This window comes from Hylobates moloch, unplaced genomic scaffold (genome assembly GCF_009828535.3).
Source record: "Hylobates moloch isolate HMO894 unplaced genomic scaffold, HMol_V3 SCAFFOLD_21, whole genome shotgun sequence".
Lineage (NCBI taxonomy): Eukaryota > Metazoa > Chordata > Mammalia > Primates > Hylobatidae > Hylobates > Hylobates moloch.
This window is the reverse complement of record NW_026652296.1, coordinates 42,733,979-42,757,482: the sequence shown is the minus strand read 5'-3', so window position 1 is coordinate 42,757,482 and position 23,504 is coordinate 42,733,979. Positions and strand designations below refer to the sequence as shown.

The following is a 23,504-nucleotide window of genomic DNA, read 5'->3' as shown; positions in this document are numbered from 1 at the left end:
ATTAGAATGATGAGGAATGATGAAGATTGTCCACGTAAATGGACCTCACATAGACTGAACTCGTGTTAGGCATGTCCTTAGGATTTTTTTGCTGCCTAAAAATTAATTAAACTGAATTGCTCCTTTTCAAGACAATTTTTTTTCCATGCAACATATGTAAATTGCTAAGTACTGGGCTTTATATTCCTCAATAAAACTGCTTTAAATTGTTTTGTGTTAGTAGAGAGATAGCTTTGAAGAAAAAAATTACCAGTCATTTACTACTCTGAATAATTGTCTTGAAGAGCACTAATTTTGTGGCACCTAGTGTTGAAGACCAGAGTACTTTATTCAATCTGGGTTGATGTGTCTGTTAAAATCTTGCAGATTTCTGCAGCCTGTTCACAAGATTGATATGAACCTCACTGATCTTCTTGGGGAGCTACAGAGGGACCCATGGCCAGTAACTCAGGGGAAGAGACCTTTGCGATCCACTGGTGTGGCTTTGTCCATTGCTGTTGGCTTGCTGGAGGTAATTTAAAATTTACCAGGACCTCTCAAATCATACAAACTTGCTCTCAGAAAATATATTTGTTGGCTTTGTTTGAAAATCACTTGTGATCTAAGTCAACCGTCTGTGTTAATGTATCAGAAAGCATTTGAGGCATCATTATCATTCACGTTGAGGGAGCCCCTCAACATTTTGAAAATGCCAAAAGTTTTCATTGAAAAACTAAGAATTAGAGCAATAGGGAGCACTCACAGCGAATTAATAAAAGTGTGCAAACCCATAAGGTTGGAAGAAGGCAAGTGCTGCTTTTCTGCATTGTCATCTATATTATTCTGCAGTATCACCACTTTTTAGAACAGCGGGAGAGAATGCATCTTTGGAGTATTTCTATTGGGAAATTGAAGCCATACTCAAAGGTGGGGCTGTATACTTCTAACATGCTGCCATTCGCTATTTTAGGGCACTTTTCCAAACACGGGAGCCAGGATCATGCTGTTTACTGGAGGTCCCCCTACCCAAGGGCCTGGCATGGTGGTTGGAGATGAATTAAAGATTCCTATTCGTTCTTGGCATGATATTGAGAAAGATAATGCACGATTCATGAAAAAGGCAACCAAGGTAGGTGCTCTTGGGTATGGGCTGTAATTCTGAAAGCCCATTGTCAGGTTTGGGCTGCTCTGGAGTGACAGCTACTTTGCCAAGGTCATGTGTCATGGTCAGCAAGACGCTGTTTCAGAGACAATTTTCCAATCTTAGCTGCTGTTAAATTATTGCTCCTACTTTCAGACCATAATTAAAGTGGGTGGCCTTAAAACTACTCAAAAGGTTTTGAGATTGAAAACTATATTTTTATTTTATTTGGATATTTTTGAAAATGATTTCCAGGCCGGGCCCAGTGGCTCACGGCTATAATCCCAGCACTTTGGGAGGCCGAGGCGGGCAGATCACTTCAGGTCAGGAGTTCAAGACCAGCCTAGCCAACATGGTGAAATCCTGTCTCTACTAAAAATACAAAATTTAGGCCAGGCGTGGTGACTCACGCCTGTAGTCCCAGCACTTTGGGATGCCAAGGCGGGCGGATCAGTTGAGGTCAGGAGTTTGAGACTAGTCTTGCCAACATGGCGAAACCCCTGTCTGTACTAAAAATAAAAAAATTAGCTGGGCAAGGTGGCATGTGCCCGTAATTTCAGCTACTCAGGAGCTGAGGCACGAGAATCCGTTGAACCTGGGAGGCAGAGGTTGCAGTGAGCTGAGATCATGCCACTGCACTCCAGCCTGGGTGACGGAGTGAGACTGTCTCAAAAAATAAATAAAAATACAAATACAAAAATTTGCTGGGGATGGTGGCGCATGCTTTTAATCCCAGCTACTTGGGAGGCTGAGGGAGGATGATCACTTGAACCTGAGAGGTGGAGATCGCACCACTGCACTCTAGCCTGGGCAACAGCGAGAGACTCTGTCACAAAAAGAGAAAAGAAAATGATTTACATATTTTTATATTTGATCACCTCCTTCTGTATATTCAGGCATACCTTGGGAATAATGTCACTGTTTCCTAAAGATAGCTTTCCTCTCTTCACAGCACTATGAGATGCTTGCTAATCGAGCAGCTGCAAATGGTCACTGCATTGATATTTATGCTTGTGCCCTTGATCAAACTGGACTTTTGGAGATGAAGTGTTGTGCAAATCTTACTGGGTATGTTGACAGTGAAAACCTGGGCAGAGTGACAGTGTTATTTTAAGGAAAGAGAAATTAGTGATGGAGCCATAGGAGTGGCAAGGCCAACTTAGAGAAGCTTTCAGGTAGCTCTGGGCTATGGTTTCAGTGACTGGGGAGGGCCTGTGGGCTCCTTGGAGAGGGAAGTAGTGATTAGTAGGAGGGCTCAAGAGTTCACTACAAACAAGTCGTTTCAGAGTAACTTCATGTCTTCCTTAGAGTTGTTAACACTTTTACAGAGACCAGGCCAGGAAACAAGCAGCATGAACTATCTGGCCTTCATCAGGACACTTCCTTTTGAGAATTGGGGAAAACAGGGTCTGAATGCTGAAACAACTAGGAGAAACCTGGCTACGTGGCCATACTTTGTGGCTAACTCCAAGTGCACTCAGCCTAGAGATTGTACTGACTCAAAACCTAAGTCAGTATTGTATTCACAGGCCAGAGTGTGGAGCAGTGGTTCTCAACATGTGGTGGTATCCAGACTTGCAGCCTTAGGGGCTCCTGGGAACTGATTGGAATTGTATATTTCTAGGCCTTACCCAGACCTCCTGAATCGGAAACCCCAGGAATGCAGCTCTCTAGGAGATTCTGGGGCACATGAAAGTGTAGGAACCACTGATGAGTACTGGTCTGCAGCTGGCTACGTATTGTTATCACCAGGGGAACTTTAAAAACTACACTTTCTTTAGGTCTTGTCCTCAGAGATTCTGATTTAATTAGCATGAGGTGCAGCCTGGGCATCAGCATTTTAAAAGTTTCTCCCATGATTCTAACATAGAGCTGAGTTTGAGAACCATACAGCATCTTGAGCCTCACTCTAGACCTGAATCAGAACCTGCATTTTAACAGTATCCCAGGTGATTTGCATGCACAGAGGTTTGAGAAGCATCATAGAGCTGTGGAATGGGCCTGAGAGTCTGCATTTCTAACAACCCCACAGGTGATGCTGCTGGTCCCCAGTGAGTAAAAGGAATAGAAGGTAGAACCATAATCAGTTGGAGTTGTCCTAGAGAGCAGCAGATGAGTTGGGTGATAGAATTAGGGTCCCAAATGATACTGATAATAGCTATCTCAGTAATCCATGTTTAATAGTATGAATTCCTACCAGGGCCTTCCAGGAGTTCTGACTCGGAATGTCCATAGAAAAGCTTTAGTGTATTTGTGAACATCCCTTAGATTGTGTGCTAGAGTTTGTGAATTTTTTCTGTGAAGAGTTACCATCTGTTGCACACATGTGTTAGTATAGCTCAAGGTGAGTCAACAGTGTGGGATGACTTCCAGCAAAGGCTAGGTGATCCTAGGCTGCGCTATAGGAGGAGATTATCTTCAGGGAAGACCATATTCTTGGTTTCTTTGGTGCTAGTCACACCTTATCCAAATACATTGTTTTCTGTTCTGAACATTGCAGTTTCAAGGGGCAATAGGAGATGAATTGGAGATGTTTGAAGAAGAGCAGTGGTGGAGAGTCCTGGAAACTGTCATGTGAGGAATGATTGAAGTAGCTGGAAAAGATTAAGCTGAAGACACATGGGGGTGTGAGAACTGTATTCAGCATTTGAGGGACTTTCCTGTGAAGGAATCTGATTTGTTCTGTATGTGACCAAAGAGTGGAACTAGAACCAAACCAGTGGGTGGAAGCTGCTGGCAAATGAAATTTCATTCAATATCAAGAAGGGCCTTTCTTAACAGAGCTGTTCAAACACAGAATGGACAGCTCAGGGAGGAAGCTCCCAATGCTGGAGGAGTTCAAGCCTAGTCTGGATGTAACTTGGCAGGTATTTTGCAAGGGGTTGGTTGAGTGTTAGTATTAGAGTTGTGTGAATGTCACAGAAAACCCAAAATAAGTTTATTTCTCTGGCGGTAGGCAGCCCGGGGCTAGTATGTTGCTTTCATCGTCATTAGGGGCTGAGGCTCCTACTAAGCTGCTCCACCACCATTCATATGTCATTTGTGGCTCAAGACAGTTGCTGGAGCTCTAGCCATTTACAGCAGCAGGAAAGAGGAAAGGTCAGAGAAGGATTGCTCTTCCTGGAGGAACACACTCCACATATAAAGGACACAGCAATAGTCAGAACTCACATGCCAACAGAGGCACATGGCCATAGGCAAGGCAGGCTGGAAAATGTCATTGTTCCAGGAAACTAAGGAAGAGGTAGATATTTGGTGCCAAAGAGCTGACTCCTCACTAGACGGTTCAGACACTCTGAGATGGCCGGACCAGATGATCTTTCTTGTGTTCTTCAAGATTCTGAGATCTTGTTTTATGAATGACGTTTGGAGGCATAACTTGTGTCAAGCTGTGCTTTTCTGTCCAAATGCATGAAATGCTGACATTTTGCACAATGTTTTCCTCTAACTTCAGTAAGGGATTAATATTAATACTCATGAGTTGGAAAAAATAATTATTGTAAAGTCAAGAATTCAGTGTTTTGGGGCAGTAGATTAACCTGAAAAGGATTTCCCACAGGCCTGGGTATTTTCCCATACCAAAGAACTGTGAGAGGAATTAGAGCTGTTCTTAAGGCTTCTGTTTAATGCTTTAGAAGTAGTTTCTTTGCTAAGTATGAATTTAACATGCTGTTTTTTATTTTTTTAATTCATTTTATTATTTATTTACTTACTTATTAATTTTTTTTTTTTTCTTGCTCTGTTGCCCAGGCTGGAGTGCAGTGATCCGATCTCGGCTCACTGCAACCTCTGTCTCCTGGGTTCAAGTGATTCTCCTGCCTCAGCCTCCTGAGTAGCTGGGATTATGGCTTCTAATCTTTGTGTTTTTAGCAGAGATGGGGTTTCACGAATTTGGCTAGGCTGGTCTTGAACTCCTGACCGCAAGTGATCCGCCCTCCTCGGCCTCCCAAAGTGCTGGGATTACAGGCGTGAGCCACTGTGCCCGGCCTGTTTTTCATATTTAAATTAATCAGCACCTGTGGGGACCTGGTTTCTTTTTTTCTTTAAATTATTTTTGTAAATACTGAGGGAGCATCTGAATGGCTTTCAATCTTCCTAATACTCACTTGATTTTTTTTCTTCTTACCTAGAGGCTACATGGTAATGGGAGATTCTTTCAACACTTCTCTCTTCAAGCAGACATTCCAAAGAATCTTTACTAAAGATTTTAATGGAGATTTCCGAATGGCATTTGGTGCTACTTTGGACGTAAAGGTACAGTAGACTTTTTTTTTTTTGATGTGGACTCACTGTACTGCCCAGGCTGGTCTGAAACTCCTGGCCTCAGGCAGTTTTCCCACCTCAGCGTCCTAAAGTGCTGGGATTACGAGGCATGAGCCACTGTACCTGGCCATACTTTTAAAACTTCAGTGGAATTATAGTGTTCTTACTTTTTCAATCAATATCCAGACTTCTGGCAACTTCCACCTGCTGGACACGGGCATGTAAAAGCCAATTAAAAGGATCTCAACCAAATGGCTATTAAAAGCATGTTATTCACTTTATCCCTTTGCTTCTTGAGGATGACCTATATATTTATTTATGTTCTAAGTAACAAGCTGCCTGGTTCCCCCAGAGGCTCTGCTCCACCCTGCTTCAAGGCAGTAGGAGATAGAAGAGGAAGTAGGGTAGGTGTTATGAGCAGCACTGTGGCCTGAGGACTGGGGCAGCCACACGGTGGTCTGCGTCCACCCAGCCATCAGCATGGCTCACTGCATTGCACAGAGCCATGGTTATGTTTAATGCCTTCCTGAAGAATAGCCAGAGTGCTCTAAAATAGACAGCATTGGGCCAGGCACGATGGCTCATGCTTGTAATCCCAGCACTTTGGGAGGCCTAGGTGGGCGGATCACCTGAGGTTGGGAGTTCAAGACCAGACTGACCAACAGGGAGAAACCCCATCTCTCCTAAAAATACAAAACTAGCTGGGCGTGGTGGCACATGCCTGTAGCCCCAACTACTTGGGAGGCTGAGGCAGGAGAATGGCTTGTACGTAGGAGGCGGAGGTTGTGGTGAGCCAAAATCCTGCCATTGCACTCCAGCCGTGGCAACAAGAGTGAAACTGTCTCAAAAAAAAAAAAAAAAAAAAAAAGACAGCATTGTGAGATGTTTTTTTTTTTTTTTTTCCATGTAGGGACTCATGGCCCTGATACAGCTGATTCTAAGTCATTGAGAAAGCACTAAAAGAGGGTGTTAGGCCAGGCACAGTGGCTCACGTCTGTAATCCCAGCACTTTGGGAAGCCAAGGTGGGGTGATTGCATGAGCTTTGGAATTACAGACCAGCCTGGGCAACATAGCAAGACCCTGTGTCTACAAATGATTTAAAAAAAAAATTAACCTCATGTGGTGGTGCACACCTGTGGTTCCAGCTACTCAGGAGGCTGAGGCGGGAAAATCACATGTGCCCAGGAGTTTGAGGCTGCAGTGAGCTATGATCATGCCACTGCACTCAGCCTAGGCAACAGAGTTGCCGGTTGATGGGGCAGGTAGGGGGCTGTCATTAGAAGATAGGATTGGCATTATTACTTGGAGAATTAGAGATAATTATTAAATCATCTAGGTTAAACTTTAAACCATAATCTTAAATGTTTGAGGGTTGTCTTTTAAAGATGGACTTTTGAAATGAATTCACATTTTAAAAATCTAAGTATGTTGGCCTTGTCATTATATTGGAGTTCATGAATTATTTTTAAAGCAACACAAACCAGTATGTTCTCTGATTAGGAATATGCAAATAATTATGGATATACATGAATGTGAATATATTCATATAAGGGATTGGAAAAGAATGTACTATTGTTAGAATTGTTATCTACATGTACAGTAATTTCAAAGTTTAAAAAGTAAGTTGTGAGAGTTGAAAATGCTCATGTTTCAAGTGTTTCTAAGGGCGGATTTTATTAAAGTTCTAATCACAGTGGCTGAGGAAAAGTTTGTAGGACTAAGCATTTATGATCCCTGTGGAGTTTTCTCTTGGCAGAATAGTAGTGTTATATTTTCCCTCTAAGCTTTCATTGTGGCCATGATGAGAGCAGGGTGGATTGAAGTGATCTTTAACTTTACACTGTCACATATTTGTTATAGACCTCTCGGGAACTGAAGATTGCAGGAGCCATTGGTCCATGCGTATCTCTGAATGTGAAAGGACCGTGTGTGTCAGAAAATGTAAGGAAAACAACTCCATCACCCTCACCTCCTGCCCTGGATTTAACCCATCAGAAGTGTCAGAGCATGATGATCTCACATGTGTCACCTGTTGGATGTGTCTGCAGTGACAGGAGAAGGGCTAACCCTCATTGATGACTATACTCGGAGAGGTGGTGTTATTCCATCTGTTCATCCAAAGGGTTAGAGAGAAGGAAACTGAGGCTCAGAAAGGTTCAGTATCTTGCTCAGGGTCAGAACTGACATGAAGGAGCTAGAGCCCAAGTGCCCCTGACTCCACCGCCCATGGTCGTTGTGCCAAAGCCACGGCATGCTGTTCAGCACAAGGCAAACATTCAGCACAGTCCTTCCAGAGTAAGCCTATTGCTCATTGCCCTTAGAGGTGATACCTTTGTCTCACTCAGCTAATAACAAGCCTTTTACAACAGATACCACCATGAGTTGGTGTGGAAGTGGGTGACACTGCTGTGCGTGCAGACACTGTTTTCTCTAGTAATAGATTTTGAGAACAGTTCAGTTATCATTTGGGATGAGCGGCTTTGCTTATTGTCCACTTCCTCTGATTATACTTTACTTGCTAGGAGGCAAACCATTTGGTTTGGCAAGGCCTCTCTAAGGTGGTCCTGGGCTGGGGTTACACAGTCATGTTCTTCCCTCATTGTCACCGTCAATGGGAGGGTAGACCATAGAGCCAGATGTGGATCCAAGGTGCAGGTTTACACCCCGCACCTGGCCCAAGCAAAGGGCTTATTTGCTCTGTGATTCAGTATCCTTATCTGGCAAATGCAGATAATAGCAGTGCCTACTCTACAGCATTGTTAGGAGGTTTAAATGAGTTGGTTCAGGTGAAGCAGTTAGTTCCTGGCACACTAGAAGTGTGGGTCTTCTTTCATGTTGTCAGCGACAAATGTTCTTGGGTGACCACATAAATTAAACTTTTGTTGAGCTTGGCAGAGGCGAGGCGATTTGAGAGCATATTCCTGTAGCCTTCTGAGTGAGGCAAATTGCTACCCTAAAGCCCATCTGATGAGTCATTCATTACCCCCAGAGTACTAAGGGGCTTGTACCCCTATTTCCTGGCAAGGCTTTGGAAGACTGCCTTGTTATAAAATATTTTTCATGGACTTAAAATCTGCCTGCTGAAGGCTTCTTGAAGTAGTTTAAGAAGGTATTTTTATGAATTAGTACAAACTAATTAATATTTCTAGTAGAATTCAGCCATGAAAGTTTTGTTTGGGGAATGAGGATGCAAAGAATAGGAAAATACAATTTTCAGACATACTGAGAAGTTTAAAGAAGAGTATGATGAATTTCTATATACCTACCATTTAGTCATTGATTGTTAACATTTTGCCATAATTGCTTTGTTGTCTTGTTTGCCGCATTCGCTTTATCTGATTTTCATTTATTTGCCACATTTGATTTATCAACTTTTTTTTTGCCGACCTTTGAAAATAATTTGTAGATATGACAGTCCTTAAGCACGTCAGTATGCATCTTCTAAAAATAAGGATGTTCTCCTACCACGGTATCATTATCAAACTTAAGAAAATAATAATTTCCTAATATCTAGTTCATATTTTTTGCCTAATTTCCCCCCAGATGCCCTTTGTAGCTGTTTTTACCCCAACTGGCATTGCATTTGCTATTATAGCCTTCGTAAAGTGAGAGTTAGGGTTAAAGGTGTGTGTACATTCAGGCGAAGTCTTTTTGCCAAGCATTCTTCCTGGGCAGTGTATACTTTATGCTTGTGTCACATCCAGAGGCACTATATCTGCTGTCCCATGTTAGATGTGCTGAGTTAGATTGCTTGGTGATGGTGGTAACTGCCCCACTGCCTTTCTACTGTAAGGGAACACTTTCCCCCTTTGCCATTAGCAGGCAATCTTTTGAATGAGAGTGTGTAGTACAATAAGAAAATCTTGTTTGCCAACAGCCTAATGGTTTTTAGCATCCATTGATCTTCACGCCAATCAGTTTATTTCTTTGGGGATTATAAAATGGTCATTTCCTAGTTGTCTTTATCATTTCTCCAATAAAGGCATCTAAAGAGCAAACGTTTAAGTAAAGAATTTGTGTATCAGTGAGAAAATGATATTTTGGAGCTCTAGAGGAGCCGTCATGGGTCTGGTGCTTATGGGGTTAGCGAGGCAAGAAGGGGAGGCATGAACGCTCCTTTGACTTCTTTGCCTTTTTCCTGAGCACAGCTTTTCACCTTCCAGCAGATAATAAACACCTGCTTCCTTTAGAAAAGGCCACTACAAGGAAGGTGAACTCACGTGAATCCATCTATCTCATTATCTAGCTTAGAGAGTACTGACAGAACAGAATGCACCCTCTCCGCTCTCCACCTTTGAGCTGCTGTGTGATTTCACTTTAAGAGTCTTTCTTAAGAGTCTGACTTGATTGATTCTTTGTGGATTTCAGTGTTATATACCATGTAGAGACACCCCCCCCCCCCCAACCACCCCCCCCCCCCACGCACACAAGCAATGTATGTGTAAACCCAGAACGATGGGTCACACCTGTAATCCCAACACTTTGGGAGGCTAAGGCGGGAGGATTGCTTGAACCCAGGAGGTCGAGGCTGCAGTGAGCTGTGATTGTATCACAGCACTCCAGCCTGGGCAACAGAGTGAGAGACCATCTCAAAATAAACAAACATAAATAACATATATGTATAGTATATATGATGTAATAAAAATTGGTCAGAATGTCAATATAAAAAGCTTAATTTTAAAGTGTAAATGTAAATGTTAAGCCTTCATCTGGTCTGCAGTTGTTGTCTTTTCAGGAGAAGGTTTCATTTCAACTTAAATGTTCTCCTAAAAGAAGATACTCTAAGTAGACTGCCCTACTCAGTCAGTACTTTTCATTAGCGATTAACCATAGGGATGGTTTTCTGGTTTTGTTTTTTAAATTCCTCTTCCCACCCCTAGGAGCTTGGTGTTGGTGGCACGAGTCAGTGGAAAATCTGTGGCCTAGATCCTACATCTACACTTGGCATCTATTTTGAAGTTGTCAATCAGGTGAGTTGGATTTCTTCACAGGTCTTCATGTCTTAGTGTCCTGTTTTGTGATTTATCTCAAACCAGTGGTCTCTGGTTACTTTCTTCACAAAGCGTTATTCCTTGGGTATTGTATTAGGCCTGATGATAGTCTGGCATGACCTTTTCTTATTTATTCCTTCAAGGGTTTAGTCAGAGTCAGGCAGCAAATTACTTTTGTCCCTTTATTGTTGAACTGATAAGGTCATTAGAAGTGATGGATTTTACCAGTCATCATAATGTTGGTGAATTTTTGAGTGCATCGGTTGTTTCCCTAATATTTTATTATGAAAAATTCCAAACATACAGAAAAATTGAAAGAATTGTACAGTGAACCCGTACTACCTAGGTGAACCCATCAACTTGATTCTGTAATTAACATTTTACTGTACTGGCATACCTTGGAAATACTGTGGGTTCAGTTCCAGACTACCACAATAAAGTGAATATTGCAATAAAGCAAGTCACGTGAATATTTTGGTTTCCTATCGCATATAAAAGTTATGTTTGCACTATAGTATGTTAAGTGTTAAATAGCATTATGTCTTTGAAAACATTGTTCATTCTTGGATTAAAAAAATACTTTACAGTTGACCCTTGAGTAGTGTTGGGGTACTGGCACTGCACAGTTAAAAATCCACATAAAACGGCCGGGTGCGGTGGCTCACGCCTGTAATCCCAGCACTTTGGGAGGCCGAGGCGTGTGGATCACAAGATCAGGAGATCGAGACCATCCTGGCTAATACAGTGAAACCCCATCTCTACTAAAAATACAAAAAATTAGCCAGGCGTGTTGGTGGGCGCCTGTAGTCCCAGCTACTCTGGAGGCTGAGTCAGGAGAATGGCATGAACCCAGGAGGCAGAGCTTGCAGTGAGCCGAGATGGCGTGACTGCACTCCAGCCTAAGAGACAGAGTGAGACTCCGTCTCAAAAAAAAAAAAAAAAAAAAATCCACGTATAACTTTAACTCCCCCAGAACTTAACTACTAGTAGCCCACTGTTGACTGGGAACCTGACCGATAACAGTGGATTAACACATATTTTGTAAGTAATATATCCTATATTCTTAAAATAAGCTAGAGAAAAGAGAATGTTATTAAGAAAATCATAAGGGAGGGAAAGTATATTTACTATTTGTTAAGTAGAAATGAACATCACAAAGTCTTCATAGTCTCGTCTTCATGTTCAGTAGGCTGAGGAGGAGGAGGAAGAGGAGGGCTTGGTCTTGCAGTCTTGGGTGGCAGAGGCAGAAGAAAATCCACATATAAGTGGACCTGTACAGTTCAAACCTGTGTTGCTCAAGGGTCAACGGTATTGCTAAAAAATGTTAATGATCATCTGATCCTTCAGCGAGTCATAATCTTTTGCTGGTGGAAGGTCTTACATTGATGTTGTTGGCTGCTGACTGATCAGGTTAGTAGTTGCTGAAGGCTGAGTGGCTGTGGCAGTTTCTTCTCTCCTTTTTTTTTTTTTTTTTTTAAATTAAGACAAAGTCTCGTTCTGTCACCCAGGCTGGAGTATAGTGGCACGATCTTGGCTCACTGCAACCTCCACCTCACAGGTTCAAGCCATTCTCCCACCCCAGCCTCCTGAGTAGCTAAGATTACAGGTGCCCGCCACCATGTCTGGCTAGTTTTTGTATTTTTAGTAGAGACAGGGTTTTGCCACAATGGCCAGGCTGGTCTTGAACTGACCTCAAGTGATCTGCCTGCCTCAGCCTCCCAAAATGTTGGAATTACAGGTGTGAGCCACCGCGCCTGGCCTGGGAATTTCTTTTTTTCTTTTTTCTTTCTTTTTTTTTTTTTTTGTTGAGACGGAGTCTCACTCTGTCCCCCAGGCTGGAGTGCAGTGGCACAATCTCGGCTAACTGCAAGCTCCGCCTCCTGGGTTCGCACCATTCTCCTGCCTCAGCCTCCCAAGTAGCTGGGACTACAGGCACCTGCCACCATGCCCGGCTAAATTTTTTTTTTGTATTTTTAGTAGAGACGGGGTTTCACCATGTTAGCCAGGATGGTCTCGATCTCCTGACCTCATGATCCGCCCGTCTCTGCCTCCCAAAGTGCTGGGATTACGGGCATGAGCCACAGCGCTTGGCAGGAATTTCTTAAAATAAGGCAACAATGAAATTTCCTGCATCAGTTGACTCTTCCTTCCAGGAGAGATTTCTCTGTAGCATGCAGTGTTGTTTGATAGCTTTTTACCCACAGTAGAACTTCTTTAAAAAATGGAATCAATTCTCTTAAACCTTACTGCTGCTTTATCAACTAAGTTTATGTAATATTGTAAATCTTTTCTTGTCATTTCAACAATGTTACAGCGTCTTCATGAGGAGTAGATTCCATCTCAACAAACGACTTTCTTTGCTTATGCATAAGAAGCAACTCCATATCCATTAAAGTTTTATCATGAAATTGTAGCAATTCAGTCCTGTCTTCAGGATCCACTTCTTTATCTTTTTAATAAAAAAAAAATAGGCCGGGTGTGATGGCTCACACCTGTAATACCAGCATTTTGGAAGGTTGAGGCAGGTGGATCACAAGGTCAGGAGTTCGAGACCAGCCTGAACAACATGGTGAAACCCCGTCTCTACTAAAAATACAAAAAAAAAAAATTAGCCAGGCATGGTGGCACACACCTGTAATCCCAGCTACCCAGGAGGCTGAGGCAGGAGAATTGCTTAAACTGAGTGATGGAGGTTGCAGTGAGCCGAGATTGTGCCACTGTACTCCAGCCTGGGAGACAGAGCGAGACTCCATCTAAAAAAAGGCCAGGTGCGGTGGCTCACGCCTGTAATCCCAGCACTTTGGGAGGCCAGGGCGGGCGGATCATGAGGTCAAGAGATTGAGACCATCCTGGCTAACATGGTGAAACCCCATCTCTACTAAAAATACGAAAACAAAATTAGCTGGGTGTGGTGGCAGGTGCCTGTAGTCCCAGCTACTCGGGAGGCTGAGGCAGGAGAATGGCGTGAACCCAGGAGGCAGAGCTTGCAGTGAGCTCAAAAAAAAAAAAAAAAAAACGAGATGGGGTCTCTTTTTGTTGCTCAGACTCAAACTCCTGGGCTCAAGCAGTCCTCCCACCTTGGCCTCCCAAAGTACTGGGATTACAGGCGTGAGCCACCACACCTGACCAGGATCCACTTTTTTTTTTTTTTTGAGATGGAGTCTTGCTCTGTTGCTCAGGCTGGAGTGCAGTGGTGCCATCTCAGCTCACTGCAACCTCTGCCTCCTGGGGTCAAGCAATTCTGCTGCCTCAGCCTCCCGAGTAGCTGGGATTACGGGTGCCTGCCACCACACCCACCTAATTTTTGTATTTTTAGTAGAGATGGGGTTTCACCATGTTGTCCTGGCTGGTCTTGAACTCCTGACTTCAGGTGATCCGCCCGCCTCGGCCTCCAAAGTGCTGGGATTACAGGCGTAAGCCACCATGCCCAGCTGAGGATCCACTTCAAATTCTAGTTATCTTGCTGCTTCCACCACATCTTCAGTGACTTCCTCCACTGAAGTCTCAAACCCCTCAAAATTATCTATGAGAATTGGAGTAAACTTCCAAACTCCTGTGAAAGTTGATATTTTGGCCTCTTCCCATGAATGATGAGTGTTTCAATGACATGTGGAATGGTGAATCCTTTTCAGAAGATTCTTCATTTTCTTTGCCCAGATCCATCCCAGGAATCACTATGTATGGCAGCTATAGTCTTATGAAATGTGTTTCTTAAATAAGACTTGAAAGTCAAAATTTCTCCTTGATTCTTGGGATGCAGAATGGATGCTGTGTTGACAGGCATGAAACGTTTATTTCCTTTATATCTCCGTCAGAGCTCTTGAGTGACCAGGTGCATTGTCAGTGAGCAGGAATATTTTGAAAGGAGTCTTTTTTTTCCTGAGCAGCAGGTCTCAACAGTGGGCTTTAAATATTTAGTAAGCCATGCTGTACACAGATGTGCTGTCATCCAGGCTTTGTTGTTCCTTTTGTAGAGCACAGGAAGCGTAGATTGAGCACAATTCTTAAGAGTCCTAGGATACTTGGAATGGTAACTGAACATTGGCTTCAACTTAAAGTCACCAGCTGCCCAGGTGTGGTGGCTCACACCTGTAATCCCAGCACTTTGGGAGGCCAAGGTGGGTGGATCACTTGAGCTCAGGAGCTCAAGACCAGCCTGGGCAATGTGGTGAGTCCTCATCTCTACCAAAAATACAAAAATTAGCCAGATGTGGTGGTGTACGCCTGTAGTCCCAACTACTTGGGAGGCCGAGGTGGGAGAATCTGTTGAGCCTGGGAGGCCGAGGTTGCAGTGAGCTGAGATCATGCCATTCCACTCCAGCCTGGGTGACAGAGCAAGACCCTGTCTTAGAAAAACAAAATAAAGTCACCAATTGCATTAGCTCCTAACAAGAGAGTCAACCTGCCCTTTGAAGCTTTAAAGCCAGGCATTTGACTTCTCTCTAGCTATGAGAATCCTAGATGGCATCTTCTTCCAACAGAAGACTTATTTCCTTTACATTGAAAATCTGTGGTTTAGTGTAGCCACCACCTTCATCAGTGATCTTAGCTAATCTGAATAACTTGCAGCACATGCTGCTTCACCTTGTGCCATTATGTTATGGAGATGGCTTCTTTCCCTAAACCTCAGGAACCAACCTCTGCCAGCTTCCAACTTTTTCCTGCAGCTTCCTTACCTCTCTCCACCTTCATAAATGAAGAGAGTTGGGACCTTGCTCTGGATTAGGCCCTGGCTTAAGGGAATGTTGTATCTGGTTTGATTTTCTATTCAGACTACTAAAACATTCTCCACATCAGCAATAAGGCTGTTTCACTTTCTTATCATTCACGTGTTCACTTTTAATTTCCTTCAAGAACTTTTTCTTTGCATTCACAGCTTGGCAGTTTTGGGGCAAGAGGCCTAGCTTTCAGCTATCTTGGCTTTCAACATTCCTTCCCTACTAAGATTAATGATTTTTAGCTTTTGATTTAAAGTGAGAGATGTGTGACTCTTCCTTTCACTTGAACACTTAGAGAGTATTGTAGGGTTATTAATTGGCCTCATTTCAATATTGCTGTATCTCAGGAAATAGGGGAGGCCCAAGGAGGAGGAGAGAGATGAGGGAAAGGTCAGTCAGTGGAGCAACCAGAATAGACACGACATTTATCAGTTAAGTTTGCCATCTTACATTGGTGCAGTTTGTAGCACCCCAAAGCAATTAAAATGGTAACATCAAAGATCACTGATCACAGATCACCATAGCAGATATATAATAATAATGAAAAAGTTTGAAATATTGTGAGAATTACTGAACTGTGACACAGAGACATTAAGTGAGCACATGATGTTAGAAAACTTGCGCCGATAGTCTTCCTTGATGCACGATTGCCACAGATCTTCAATTTGTTAAAAAATCTGCAAATAAGTGAGGCATGTCTGTGTTTGTTTAATGATTAACAATCCATCACAAACTGGATAATACATCAGCAATAATTCATCCAGTTTGTGATTCATCAATCCATCTTCGTTTCGCTGCATTTCAAAACAAGCCGCAGTCATCCATGTATTTCATGCCTGAACCCTTCAGCAGGTATATCGTTAACTTAAGTTTGGTATTGAATGTAGTTCTTCATCTTTTTTGGAGATAAAGGTTATATGCAGTGAAATGTGCAAATCCTAAGTGTGCCCTTCAAAATGTGTCAAGAACCTTCCCGTCATTGCTGTGTCAGTCATTTTAGAAGAGTACAGTGGGCTCTGTGACCGTGTTTGAGTCGTGCCTATGACAGACAAGGTTATGGCTTCTCATCCTACAGCACAACGCCCCGATCCCCCAAGGAGGCAGAGGAGCCATCCAGTTTGTCACACATTATCAGCACTCCAGCACCCAGAGACGCATCCGTGTGACCACCATCGCCCGAAAGTAAGCAGCCCCAGTTTCCTTTCTGTTGAGGAACTGACTGACATTTTTCTCTTGAAGAGATACTTTAACATTTGTTAGTTTGTCTTTTTGATTCCATTGAATGGTTCTCACCAGCCCTCATGGGCTTATTTGATCAGAGGAGGAGGCATTTTTGGCTAACCCAATTGGGCCTATGAACACTTGCCTAGAGGAATCATCTTTCTGTAGGAAATATAGTTCATTAAAAATTATTATTATTATCATCTGGAGACAGTCTCGCTCTGTTGCCAAGCTGGAGTACAGTGGCACAATCACAGCTCACTGCAGCCTGAACCTCCCACGCTCAAATGATCCTGCCACTTCAGCCTCCCAGGTAGCTGGGACCACAGGTGCCTGCCACCAAAACTAGCTAATTTTTTTTACTTTTATGCAGAGAGATGGGGATCTCACAATATTGGCCAGGCTTGTCTTGAACTTCTAGGCTCAAGCAATCCTGCCACCTCACCCTCCCAAAGTGTTGGGATTTCAGGAATGAGCCACTGCACCTAGCCTGTGTTTCTTTTTCTGAATGGATGTCTGGCTTTCTGATCTCTCCTAAACATAAGCATGGCACTAACTCTGGAACTGTCAGTTGGGCAGATGTACAGAGTCAGCTCAGGCACATAGAAGCAGCATTTGACCAGGAGGCTGCGGCAGTGTTGATGGCACGGCTTGGGGTGTTCCGAGCGGAGTCGGAGGAGGGGCCTGATGTGCTCCGGTGGCTGGACCGACAACTCATCCGACTGGTAAATTGGGGACAGTTGCATTAGGTTCAGTCTTGGTTTCTGCTTTACTTTCGAGAGAAGAAATCTGTCACTTAATTATTATTATATCGTGAATCAGCAAGAATTTATCAGTTGCCTACCTTATGCTGCACACTGGACATTCTGTTAAAGACGTGTTAAATGTGCATTTTCCCCTCAGAGATTTACATTATAGTTGGGAAGAAACAACATGCACGTAGCATTTGGAGAGTGATACAAATCTGTGTGGGTTGAGTTGACTTAGTAGATGAGTCATTTTGTGAATGCTGTGGTTTTGGAAATAGGGATCCAGGCCTGGTGAATTTAGGGAGATGCCTTGTATCAGTCTGGATTTAATCATATGAAAGAAGTCACACTGTAATTTAAACAGGGAAAGTCTTTTATAAAGAATACAACAAGGGAGTAGAACAGTGAGGGACTGGCTAGAAGGAAGTATAGAGAAGTGGGCAGCCACTACTTCTGGAGCTGAGATAGAGCACCAAAGGAAGTGCCCTTCTCCCCAGGGCTGATCCAGACATAGTTGGGAGGGCATGGCCATGGCTTGGTGAGTCTTTTGCAGAGAAGTTACCATGGTGCTGTGCCAGAAGAACTTGCTAGAAATTCACTCTCTAGAATTTGAAGAAAATCCACCCTCGAGGGTGCCAGGGAAAGCTGTGTACAGGAAAATGTCTCACTGGAGGCATGCAGGGATGCTGGTTTAGCTGCTGGCTGCCATGTTCTCCAGGAGCTCAGCACTGGGGAGCCCTGGTGCAGCAGGACCTGGCACCCAGGAAGCTGCTGAATGAGCACTCCGGCGCCCGAAGCTGACGCTCACCTCCAGCACTCTCTACTGACAAAGCTTCATACCGTGCCAGCTGGCAAAGGAGAGGTAGTGAAAGGGCCCATGTCCATTTCACAGCAGGCAAAGAGGGTGAGTTTGGAGCCAGCACAAGGCAATAAATCAATAATTGGCACACGATAATCTTACCTTCCTAGAGAGTCACAGCATGTTTTTGTGATCAAAGGCACCACGGAAAGGCCCAGTAAGGAAACCTGTTTCATTTTGTTCAGCCCTCTATTTGCCCTTGCCATCTCATGGAACCATTTTTCAGGAAGTGTCAACATTTCAAACATAATTTGAAAATTGCTCCTTTAGGATTTCAGAGGGAGGATAGATAAGCAGAGGGCCCAGGTGGCTAACAAAGACTTCCTGTGCAAATGAGCCTTGAGTCAGGTTTTTATTAAAGAATAGGTTAATTGGAGAAGAGAAGGCAAGGCTTGCTGAGTGGAGGGCTAGCAGGAACGAGCCAGCGGGAGCTATCTGGGTCTTTTAGCTTATGCTGAGGACTTTGGAGAAACCACTGTCACATGAGGCCAGGTTGTGCAGTGGGGAACAGAGTCAGGGAAGGTACACCTTGATTGGGGAGCTCCTTAACTTTAAGGAGCAAGGGAGACTTGGGTGTGATTGTTAAGCGGGGATGTGATGTTGGCATGATGCTTGTGTTTACATTTAATATCACCACGTGAGGCACATTGCAGGGAGAAAAGGCTATTGTTGTGAATGGAGGATTTTGCAGGCTCAATGACACTGAGACCAGCATAGTGGCAGTAGAGATGGAGGAAGCAGAAGGTTTGAAATCAGGATGTAAACTGAAAGAATTGATAAAACTTGATGAAATTATTGTGTAAAGTCAAACACCAAAAAGTCAGCACTGAGTGACATTTCACACGTAGGTAACTGCATGAGTGGTGATGAGGTAGAAGATGGGAAAGGAGAGCAACTTTAGGGTGGGAGAAGGTGAATCTCTTTTTTTTAATGTAATAGTTTATTTTTGATAATTGAATGTCAACTTGCAAAAGTGTGTCTCACGAAAACTCCCATATTTGGGTGGATGTCCTGACTGGGGCTCAGGCTAGAGGTCAGCACTGGACACTGGAGGGTGGATTTGGATGACATCCATCTGGCTCTAGTGTTCATTTGTACCCAAAGCAGTGAGGATGGGAGGAGGGGGCCAAGAACTAACCCCCAAGGAGTCCACAGTTAGGGGGAGGAGGAAGACAAAACCATTGAAGAAGGCAGAAAAGGGTTGGTTGGAGAGATTATGAGAAATAGGAAAATGATGAGTTTCAAGACGTTTGGGCAGTCACCTGGCTCATGCTGCTAGGAAGTTCAAGAAGACGAGAATTGTGGAAGGACACCAGATTTTGTGGGAAGAAAGTAATTGTTAGAAGTGGGGTTTCTTTAAATGGTGAACAGCCCAATTCTTTAGTGACCAGAAATGTGTGAGCAGAAATAAAGGCAGGAAGAGAAAACATTGTGGTTCAGAAATCTGCCATAGGGAGAAATAAATTTGAGTTTTATTGTGAGAGAACATCAAAGCGTAACTATAATTGTTAGTTTTCATGGTGTTAGAGGGTTTTCACATGGAACAGGTGCCTGGAAGAGCTCACCTAACTTCTCTGGTCAGGGCGGTCCTCAGGCCAGCATTGCCTGAGAGCTGATTAGGGATGCAGAATCTTCAGCTCCTCCCTAGACCCTGCATTTTAACAAGACCCCCTGGTCATTTGCCTGCTCATTGATGCTTGAGAAGTGCTAGTCTAGGACTTACAGTAAGTGGCAGAGTTCAGACTGGATGTAGCTTAGTCCAAGAATATTTCCAGGTAATGCTAACTTAGATTTTTCTCTCTCTTTTTGTGTGTGTTTGTTTTTTGGTATTTTCTTTCCATAGTGTCAAAAGTTTGGACAGTATAACAAAGAAGACCCCACTTCTTTTAGGTTATCAGATTCCTTTTCTCTATATCCTCAGGTAAGTAATATATGTTTCTAAAATAACTACAGAGCAATAAATTTTGATAGAAATTAACTTTATTCTCAAGGTAAAGTGAAGGCTTTTTAATGTCTTGAGACTCAGTCTGTAGGTGATAGAGATTGTTCAACCCAAGTTGAATGTGTGTCTAGGCAAGACAGCACCATAAGCCCTACAGAGATAAAGATGGCATGCAGAGGGGAGGAAACTCATGCATACATTTTCATGAACAGGCAAAACAGGATCATTGATATAAGGCCGTAAAAAATATCTCTGATGTGTAGAAGTTCTGGGGAAACAGTTACCTCAGCAACAAACCAAGAAAATGAGTACACATGGAGATGAAGATAACAAAACAAAACCACAGTACAACAAATATTTAATAATATGTCTGTGGTTATTATGTGCATCATAACCAGGAGTGAGCAATAAGCAGCTCCTGAAAGTAACTGCACTCTGCATGAACCAAGCCTTTGGAAGCCATTGAACAAGAGAGAGGAGCGGGAGAAGTAGATGAATTTCCATCTCCATTGTAACTTAGGAAATAGAGCGTAACTCATGGGTGTCTGTAAGGATTACAGGAGCTGAGGCCAATTGAGTATTAAATATTTAGCACAATGCCAGTCACCTGTTCAGCACTAAATGTGACCTAGCTCCATAGCTGGTGCCTGGGACTCTGAGGTGCCCATGTGCGACAGGTTAAAGCTCTGTGGTGTTGTGGGAAGAGCCCTGGACCGGCCAGAGTCAGGGTGAGGTTCCAGTGCTGGCTCCGCTGGGGCTGACCTTAGAGGAGGTTCCAAAGCCCTGTAGAGTTTGGTTTCCCACCTCTAGCAGTGGGGAGTTGGTCTGGTGAAGTGGTTTACAGTTTTTGTTTGTTTGTTTTTAAAGCCACAGAATCCTTTCTTTGAGAGGAGCTGCCCTTAAAAGCCAGCACATAAAGCAGATAGAGTTGGTGCTTCTCTGGTTGTGCCCGTGTACCACCCCCACACTGGGTCCCACCAGAGCCCTCATCCCTGGGCCCCTGAGGACTTGATGAAGACTCTAAGAGCACAGCTTGAAAACCAGATGAAATGCTTTCTCAGATTCCTTCTGTCAAGGCATTCTAGGAAAGAGACCAAGAACCCAGTCTCTAGAGCCAGGCGGCCAGTTGTAGAGTCCAGCTGTGACACTCAGTAGTGGGGTGAGCTTGGACAAGTTGCTCGCCCCTCTGTGCCTCAGTTTCCTCACCTGTAAACTAGGGATGGTAAGAGAACTTACCTCATGGGCTTATTGGAAGGATTAAGTAGTTCTTGTCAAGTGCTTTGTGACTTGCATGTAGGATGTATTGAATGTCAGCCTTGATTATTATTTAGGAACCTATGATTCAATATTTGGAGTCTCAGGAAGCTTTATACTTCACAAGGCAGCTCATTTTCGTGTTCTGGGAACTCTAATGTGAGCTGAAAGTCTGCCCCCACCCCTTCTTCTCATCCTCGAGGGTGAGAACCTATGGCTACAGAGTCATCCCTTGTCCCTTTCTCCCCTGCACCGACACTTCACCATCCCAGCTTGTGTCCTGAGCTGCCATCTGCTGTCCTGTGCCTAGAATCCCCTTCCCCCTGGCCCTGTGGCCTCCTCAGCCACATCTCTCAGGGTGCACTGTCAGTCCCCAGAGCTCTAGAAAGTCTCCTCCTGGCCCTCCACCCCCAATCCCCAGTGCTATCCTGTACTCTGGCTCATAACTTGTCTTTGGCTTTCCTCTTAACTGTGGAAGCTTTGACATACCCAGAGGCCCTTTTTTAAAAAAAAATTTTGTATTTTTTTTTAATTTTTAATTTTTTATTTTTTTGAGACAGAGTTTTGCCCTTGTTGCCCAGGCTGGAGTGCAATGGCCTGATCTCGGCTCACCGCAACCTCCCCCTCCCAGGTTCAAGCAATTTTCCTGCCTCAGCCTCCTGAGTAGCTGGGATTACAGGCGCCCACCACCACGCCCGGGTAATTTTGGATTTTTAGTAGAGACGGGGTTTCTCCACGTCGGTCAGGCTGGTCTTGAACTCCCGACCTCAGGTGATCCGCCCGCCTCGGCCTCCCAAAGTGCTGGGATTACAGGCGTGAGCCACCGTGCCTGGCCAAAGGCCCTTTAAAAAAAAAAATTTAATTTTTAATTGTGGTAAAACACACATAACAAAATTTACCATCTTAACCATTTTTAAGCATACAGTTGAGTAGTGTTACGTGTATTCACATTATTGAGCAACTGATGTCTAGAATTTTTCACTTTGCAGAGCTGAAACTCTGTGCTCATTAAGCAACAACTCCCAGTTTTCCTCTTTTCCTAGCCCCTGGTGCCACCTTATGCTTTCTGTTCTGTGAACCCGGAGAGCCCTTTTCTGGGTTCTCCTATTTCAGAGCCCTGAGGTAGATCTACTCTGGGTGTCTAAGAAGGTTACAATTATATGCATTTCTCTTTTCGTTCTTTGTGAATGCAGTTCATGTTCCATCTGAGAAGATCTCCATTTCTTCAAGTGTTTAACAACAGTCCTGATGAGTCGTCATATTACAGACATCATTTTGCCCGGCAGGACCTGACCCAGTCCCTCATCATGATCCAGCCCATTCTCTACTCCTACTCCTTTCACGGGCCACCAGAGGTAAGACTCTACCCAAATGCTTTCCTGAGGAGTGGAATCACCTAACATATATTCTTTTTTAAGCAAATTTACTTAGCAGAACTGTAAAAAAAGAAGTAAAACTTGGAGTTTTTACAGTAATTTAACATTATTTCTATTAAAAAATACCTTTAGGAAAATGTCAAAGGACATATAAAGCTATTATTTTGGAAGGCAGGAATAAATGTAAAAAACGCTAAGAAATAACTTGGATGCTTTCTTTTTCCTTGTGCTTGTATGCTTACATCCAGCAATTCCATGTCTTGTACCTGAAGGAAAGACTCCTAGATACAGAGTAGACTTTGTGCAAAAAAAAAATAGTAAAGGAACTACTATAATAGAGGATCAAACATTAATCCGAATGTTTAATATAGGAAAATAAATAAGTAACCTGAGAAATGCAGTTGACCCTCAGTATTCATGGAGGATTGGTTCCAGGACCTCCCTCAGATACCAGAATACTTAGATACTCAAGTTACTAATATAAAATTACGTAATATTTGCATGTAACCTGGGCACATCCTCCTATATACTTTAAATCATCTCTAGATTAGTTATAATACCTAATATAATGTAAGTGCCATGTAAATAATTGTCATACTGTATGCTTTTAGGGAATAATGACAAGAAAACAAGTCTGTACATGTACAGTACAGATGCATAGTTTTTTCAAATATTTTCAGTCCAAGATTGGTTGAATTTATAGATGTGGAACCCACCGATATGGAGGGCCAACAGTATTCACAAAAAGTATGTAACATAATAAAATAGATAAGTCCTTATGTAAAAATGTTACATGAAAAAAAGTCAAAATAGAAACGTTTCTAAATATTCCCTGCAAAAATAAAGAACTATATGGAAAAAAACAAAATATCAATATTTGTTGTACTTGGGTACACATTTAAAAATTTTCTTTTTCAAGTACCACTTACTTTTATTATTGAAATAATTGCTAAAATAGCAGGCGGATCACGTGACATCAGGAGTTTGAGACCAACCTGGCCAACGTGGTG

The 23,504-nt window shown here is 43.2% G+C and overlaps 1 protein-coding gene across 2 annotated transcripts in view; it reads left to right on the top strand.

The window, feature by feature from the left end:
- SEC23B (SEC23 homolog B, COPII coat complex component) overlaps positions 1–23,504 on the top strand; it is a 53,433-nt gene that overhangs the window by 18,017 nt on the left and 11,912 nt on the right. For both annotated transcript variants that reach the window (XM_032142136.2, XM_032142137.2), the window contains exons 7-16: positions 367–511; positions 950–1,108; positions 2,073–2,188; positions 5,251–5,374; positions 7,245–7,325; positions 10,265–10,354; positions 16,169–16,275; positions 16,886–17,039; positions 19,766–19,843; positions 22,312–22,473. In XM_032142136.2, coding sequence (XP_031998027.1) covers positions 367–511; positions 950–1,108; positions 2,073–2,188; positions 5,251–5,374; positions 7,245–7,325; positions 10,265–10,354; positions 16,169–16,275; positions 16,886–17,039; positions 19,766–19,843; positions 22,312–22,473 — 1,216 coding nt within the window. The remainder of the gene's footprint in view (positions 1–366; positions 512–949; positions 1,109–2,072; positions 2,189–5,250; positions 5,375–7,244; positions 7,326–10,264; positions 10,355–16,168; positions 16,276–16,885; positions 17,040–19,765; positions 19,844–22,311; positions 22,474–23,504) is intronic.